Source organism: Dipodomys ordii, unplaced genomic scaffold (genome assembly GCF_000151885.1).
Source record: "Dipodomys ordii isolate 6190 unplaced genomic scaffold, Dord_2.0 Scaffold171, whole genome shotgun sequence".
NCBI classification, from domain to species: domain Eukaryota; kingdom Metazoa; phylum Chordata; class Mammalia; order Rodentia; family Heteromyidae; genus Dipodomys; species Dipodomys ordii.
In genome coordinates this window covers 495,287-501,646 of record NW_012267387.1, presented here as the reverse complement: position 1 = coordinate 501,646, position 6,360 = coordinate 495,287, and the positions used below count along the sequence as shown (strand labels likewise).

Here is a 6,360-nt window from a genome sequence, read left to right as displayed (position 1 = left end):
GTAGCTTTGCATCCCTGAGATAAATCCCATTCAATCGTCCTGTGTTATCTTCTTTATCATTTTCTGATTTTGTTGAGGAGTGTTGCAACCACGTTCATCAAGAGATAGGTCTAAAGTTCTCTTTCCTTGATGTGTGCTTATGGCTTCATAGAATGTTTGGTAGTGTTCCTTCCCTTACTATGTCATTGAAGCGTTTGAGGAGTATTGGTGATAATTCTCCTTCAAAAGCTTTTCCCAAGTTGGTTGTGAAGCCATTTGGTCTTGGGCTTTTCCTGGAAGGTCAATTATTGCCAATTCAATCTCATTGCTTTTGCTGGGTCTGTTTATTCAGTTTATGTCTTCCTGATTCAGTTTGGGTATATGTATTTTGTGTAGGAATATATTCATTTCTTCCTGATTATCATATTTGTTGCCATAAAGGCTTATAAAGTATTGCCTTAGAATATTTGGATTTTTTTACAGGTGGACCCATTGCAGCAATGAGATGTACAGGTGGTTAAGTTGAAAAACGAACTTTTACAACTTTGGCATCAAGGGTATGTTTGAGGGGTGGATGGGTGGGACGGGAGATGGGAAAGGATGGGATGGTAAGGGGAAACAAAGGAAGAGGCAACAATGCGGGATCAGAAATGTACTCATTACCTTGCTCATGTAATTGTAATCCCTCTGTACAGTATTTACATAATAAGAAAAAGAATATTTGAATTTTGCTTGGATCTGTGGTGATTTCCTCCTGTAATCTCTAATATTATTTATTTAGATGGCTTCTCCTTTATATTTAATTAATTTGGATAGGGTTCTGTCAATGATAATTTTTTTTCAAATAATCAACTTCTGTATTTGGGGATTCTCTGCTGGTTTTCGAAGTCTCTAATTCATTTAATTCTGCTCTAATTATATTTTTTTGTCTGCTGGTTTTGGGTTTGTCTTGCTCTGGTTTGTCTAGAAGCTTGAGTTGCTTCATTAGGATATTGATTTGAGATTATTCTAAAAAGTTGATGCAAGCATGTATGGATATAAATTTTCCTCTGAGTATTGTCCTGCTGTTTCCCAAAGGATTTGGTCTTTTGTGTCTTTATTTACTTTGAATCCTGAAAATGAGTAAATTTCACCTCTTATCTCTTTGATGACCTACTGGTTCTCAGCAATAAATTATTCTGTTTCCATGAGTTTATGTATTATCTGTGATGGTTTCTGCTGTTGAGCTCTACTTTAATTATGTTATGGTTTGGTAAGTACAGGGTCTACATTCATACACACACACACACACACACACACACACACACACACACACACACATATATGGTGGGGCCATCAAAGTCATAACTTTTGAAACATTCCTTCTGAATTTCTTTGTTCATTATGGAGGTTTATGTTCAACAACTATCAGCTTGTTTTGGCCTTGGTTTTTGCTATTGAGGAGATCAACAAAAACTCTGAATTTTTGCATAACTTGACTCTGGGATTTGACATCTATGATATTTACTTCGAAGCTTGGGCAGTATTTAAGGATCCCTTCATTTGGCTCTTTGGGAAATACAAGATTCTAAACTACTCCTGTAAAAGAGACAGCAAGTCTATAGCAGTACTAACAAGACCATTAGGAATAACATCTTCCCGCATTGAGACATTGCTGGAACTCTACAGATTTCCACAGGTGAAGGTGAATGTGCTGGGGAATATAAAAATGTCTCATTTGTTGCTATTCCAGGTGTTAGAAGAGAATGATAAGAGCCTGGATTTATGAACCTATGAGATTTTGTGGTATCAAAGAGTAAGTATTCAAAGATAGGTGGATATGTATATTCCCACTGTTTGGAAAATGGGATGGAAGAGTCACAGAAACAAATGGATTATTTATTGTTTGAAGTCTTATCAATAATTTAAAAACTCAGAAAGTGCAAAATGATTTTGAAGTGTGTTGGTATGTTGAGCAGGGTACTGGTAACTCACACTTGTAACCCCAGTTATTCTGGAATTTTTTTTATCTTCAATTAACCACAAAACCAGTAAATGAATGTGTGGCTCAAGTGGTAGAGCACCAACATTGAGGGCAACAGCCAAGGAAGTGCATGAAGCTTGAGTACATGCCTTGTACTGGCATGCATGTGCACACACACACACACACACACACACACATGGGCATATGGACAAGATATTATGTTGAATGACATGTCAGGTATAAAATGATAAAGGGAAAATGTGTTCTCTCATATGGAAAAACTACATCTGAAATATGAACATGTCATAGGAAATACATATGGAACATGCATTTAGCCATTTATATATATATATATATATATATATATATACATGATTATTTGGACTAAAGTATGGCATATATGGGGGTAGAATTCCATGGAGTAACCCTTTCTGATCTAATGAATATAAAAATATGAACACTAGAAAGCTGAAGCATATCTTCTCTGAGAGGGTTAGTTGTTACAAGAAAAAGTCAGAAGAACAGGCAATGAATGGGTGAAGAAAAACATAATATTAAAAGTACATATTTGAAAATAGAATTAGGAAAATCAAGGAAATAGTTGGGCTGATAGACATGGGAGTAGTTAATGGAAATGGTGACAAAGAACAAGAGACATACACATAAATATATATTTCATAAAAAGATTGATTTTTTTCTCAAAAACTAAAACAAAAATCTACCTTTCACCTACTTCAACTAGTTCTTAACATACTTGAAGATTAAGATTGTGCTGGATGGCAATCTTCTCATTCATGGAGCATCCAATTTTCTTTGCATTTAGTTTACCTTTGGGCCTTTTGATCATACCCTGAGTGACCATAAGAAGTTTCTTACTCTCTATCAGATGGCCCCAAAGGACACATCAATAGCCACTGCCATGGTCTCCTTACTGCTTCACTTCAGCTGGAACTTGGAGGGACTCTTGACCTCAGAAGATAAGAATGGTTTGTGGGTTCTTGTTACATTGAAAGAAGAGATGGCTAAGAACAGAGTTTGCGTAGCCTATGAGCTAGGGATCTCAAGCAAAACCATCTCACAGATGTTCAAATTCATGACAATTTATAGTCAGATAAATAAATCTTCAGCAAATGTCCTCATGATATATGGTGATAATGAGTCCCTTCTAGATTTAATGATTTGTTTTGAGCAACTTTTAATGAAAGGAAAAGTTTGCATCATGAACTCACAGTGGGATTTAACCACGAGAAAGAACTATTTCATGCTAGGCTCATTCAATGTACCTCTCATTTTTACATACCATCATGCAGATGTTTCTGGATTCACAGATTTGATCAAGGCAGTTAATCCTTCCAAATACCCAGAAGACTTTCTTCTTGCTAGGCTGTGGTTTGTGTCTTTTAATTGTTCAGATTCCAAGTCTGAATGTGTAACATGGGACAGTTGTCTTCATAATGCTTCTTTGGATTGGTTGCCTGGGCATATTTTTGACAGGATTCTCTCTGGAGACAGTTACCATATATACAATACTGTAGCCAGGCTCTCTATGAGATGCTTCTTCATCAAACAGAAGTTCAAACAATGGAAAGTACTAAAGCGACAGTGCCTTACCCTGCACAGATAATTTTTTTTCTATATTTCAGTGCACACACCATGAGCAAAGACACTTCCTAGTGGGTTTCTTACTGTATTAAATTAAATATTTCAGGTATTTTTCAAAACCCAGTAAATTATAGGTTAAATTTTGGTGAGGAACTCTGTAATGTGTTCATTGCTCTTAAGAAAAACAGGCCAGGTCAGTAACAAGGATAAAATATATACCATGTATATATATGTATACACACACAAACACATATACATTCATACATACATGTATTTCTTGGTTAGTGTTAGGGCTCAAGCTTGAGCTTAGGTCCTGGATGCTGTCTCTGTGTCTTTTTGTGCTCAAGGATAGTGCTCTATTACTTGAGACAGCAGTAATTCTATCAGTTTCTGAGTGGTTTATTGAAGATAAGTGTCTCATGGTCTTTTTTCTCTGGCCTGGCTTCAAATCATGATCCTCAGATTTTAGCTTCCTGAGTAGCTAGGATTACAGGTGTGAGCCAACACCTGGCTTATGAATTCATCTAGTTACAAATGACCTTAACATGCTCATAGCTACTGTTTTCAAAAGTGTAAATACAACTTTTCCCTGAATTACGTCAGTACTTGCAAAGGATGACCTACCAAATAACATTTTTTAATTCATATTTTTCATAAGTCATCTAGTTTCATTTAATTTTGGCATAAAAAGTTTGGCAAGCTCAAACAATATTTTATAAAAAAAATGGAGTCGATAACTGAAAAATTGTCTTATTCATGGCTATTTGCCTGGTTTTGATTTCTCTGGAAAAAGGCCTTCTACTCCTCTTTTGAGTGGCAAGGATTCAGGAAGGTTATTTTTATTCATCTATAGATTTTCTTCTGGAATACTTCATTGCTGTCTGTGCTATTCTAGAATTCAGAATTGGAGATTAAAGGCAATCAGGAGCTTTTCTTCACCATATAATGATGCATCTCTTTTAGTTACACCTTTTTATAAAGAACATCCAATTTTATAATCCTGTTGGAGATGAAATGATTTTGGATGAGAAAAGAAAATTAGAGCCAGAGTATGACATTCTGAACATTTGGAAGTTTCCAGAAGGTCTTCAACTTACAATGAAAGTAGGAAAGTTTTCTCCATATGCTCTGCATGGTAATCAACTGTCTTTATCTGAAGATATGGTAGAGTGGACCATAGGAACTACAGTGGTGAGTTGGATCTAATAATAATGACTTTAAGGACATACATATAAGCAAAATTTACCCTTGAAATTTATACTTGGTTGAGTGCCAGCTTTCTCTCATAATACTAGCAACTGAGATATCTGAGATGTGAATATGACAGTTTAAAGTCAGTCCAAACAGGAAAGTTTGGGCTTATCTCCAATTAACCACAAAAATCTGGAAGTGGAGCTATGACTCAAGTGGTTGAGTGCTGGTAACCTTGAGCAAAAAACTGAAGGCCAGTGCCCAAACATTGTGTTTAAACCTTGAAATCAGCACCAAACACATTACATGTGTTTTTAATGACTTATCATATTATCATAAAATATAAATTGTACATTTCTTATTGGTTCCTAACACTGAGCTAGAGTACATGAAGAATCACTTTATGTGGTTGAGATGTTTCTTTGCTCTCTTGTGTGGATGGAGGTTTCATTCAATGGTTAGTTGACCTGCTAATTGGGCATCATTGGTGAGAGTAATCATTGAATATGCCTGGAGAAGATTCTCTCTTTGTGGCCACTGGAAAATGAAGAGGAAGATAGGATGGCCCTAGGGTTCACACAACCCGCTAAAAGGGATGTCTCCTCCTTTTAAAATTTAGGAAGCAGTTAGTTGTATTGCTAGTTGAAGTATGGTAGACCAGGGCTTTGAAGTACATCTATAATCATATGTTCTAGTCTAGTGCAGGCAAAGTTATCTCCAGGAATTCCTCTTATTTCTAATAATTAAGACAAGTGTAAACTCTAACATGACATTAAACAAAAATCTTTTTTTATTATTGTGAAAATACCATACAGAGGGGTTACAATTACATGGACAAGGTAATGAGTACATATTTCTTTTGTAGAGTATTTTATTTTATTTTAATTGTGAAAATACCATACAGAGGGATTACAATTACATGGGCAAGGTATTGAGTACATATCTTATCAAGCATTGCTGCCTCCTCCTTTGTTTCCCCTTCCCATCCCTTCCCATCTCCACCACCATGCCCCCCACCCAACTCCCCACCACCCCTACCCGAACCCTGATCAAAGTTATTAAGTCATTTTTAGACATCTCATTGTTGCAATGGGTCCACCTGTATCCCTATTTAAACAATTTGTTTTTTCCCTTCCTCTCCATAAATTATACCAACCTCAAATACAGTGAAAGCAGGGGTTATACCATGGGGGAGGGACATACAAAGCAACAAAGAAATCATCTTATAAATATGTTAGAAACAATTGCAAGAAAGAAAAAAAACATTTGAATCCTTATCTTGGGGTTCATTTTGCCTAACTTCAACTTATCTGACCGTTTCTGCTTGTCTCAGACATATACTAATTATTTCAAATAAGGGAAACCATGACACCTATGTTTCTTTGGGTCTGGCTTACTTCACTTTCTATAATTTTTTTTACAAGACTTTCAATTTCCTAACAAATGGGGCAATGTCATTCTTTCTGATGGAGGCATAGAATTCCATTTTGTATATATACCACATTTTCTTGTTACATTCATCTACAGAGGGGCATCTGGGTTGGTTCCATATCTTAGCTATGGTAAATAATGCTGCAATAAACATAGTTGTGCTGGTAGCTTTAGTGTGGTCTTGTTTATAAACA

At 35.9% G+C, this 6,360-nt stretch overlaps 1 protein-coding gene across 1 annotated transcript in view; it reads left to right on the top strand.

Annotated features, from left to right (window-relative positions):
* The first annotated feature begins 1,372 nt into the window (after positions 1–1,372).
* LOC105998710 (vomeronasal type-2 receptor 116-like) overlaps positions 1,373–6,360 on the top strand; it is a 17,152-nt gene continuing 12,164 nt past the window's right edge. The window contains 3 exon segments of the mRNA XM_013033499.1: positions 1,373–1,663; positions 2,766–2,981; positions 4,508–4,739. Of these exon segments, the coding sequence (XP_012888953.1) occupies positions 1,373–1,663; positions 2,766–2,981; positions 4,508–4,739 (739 nt within the window).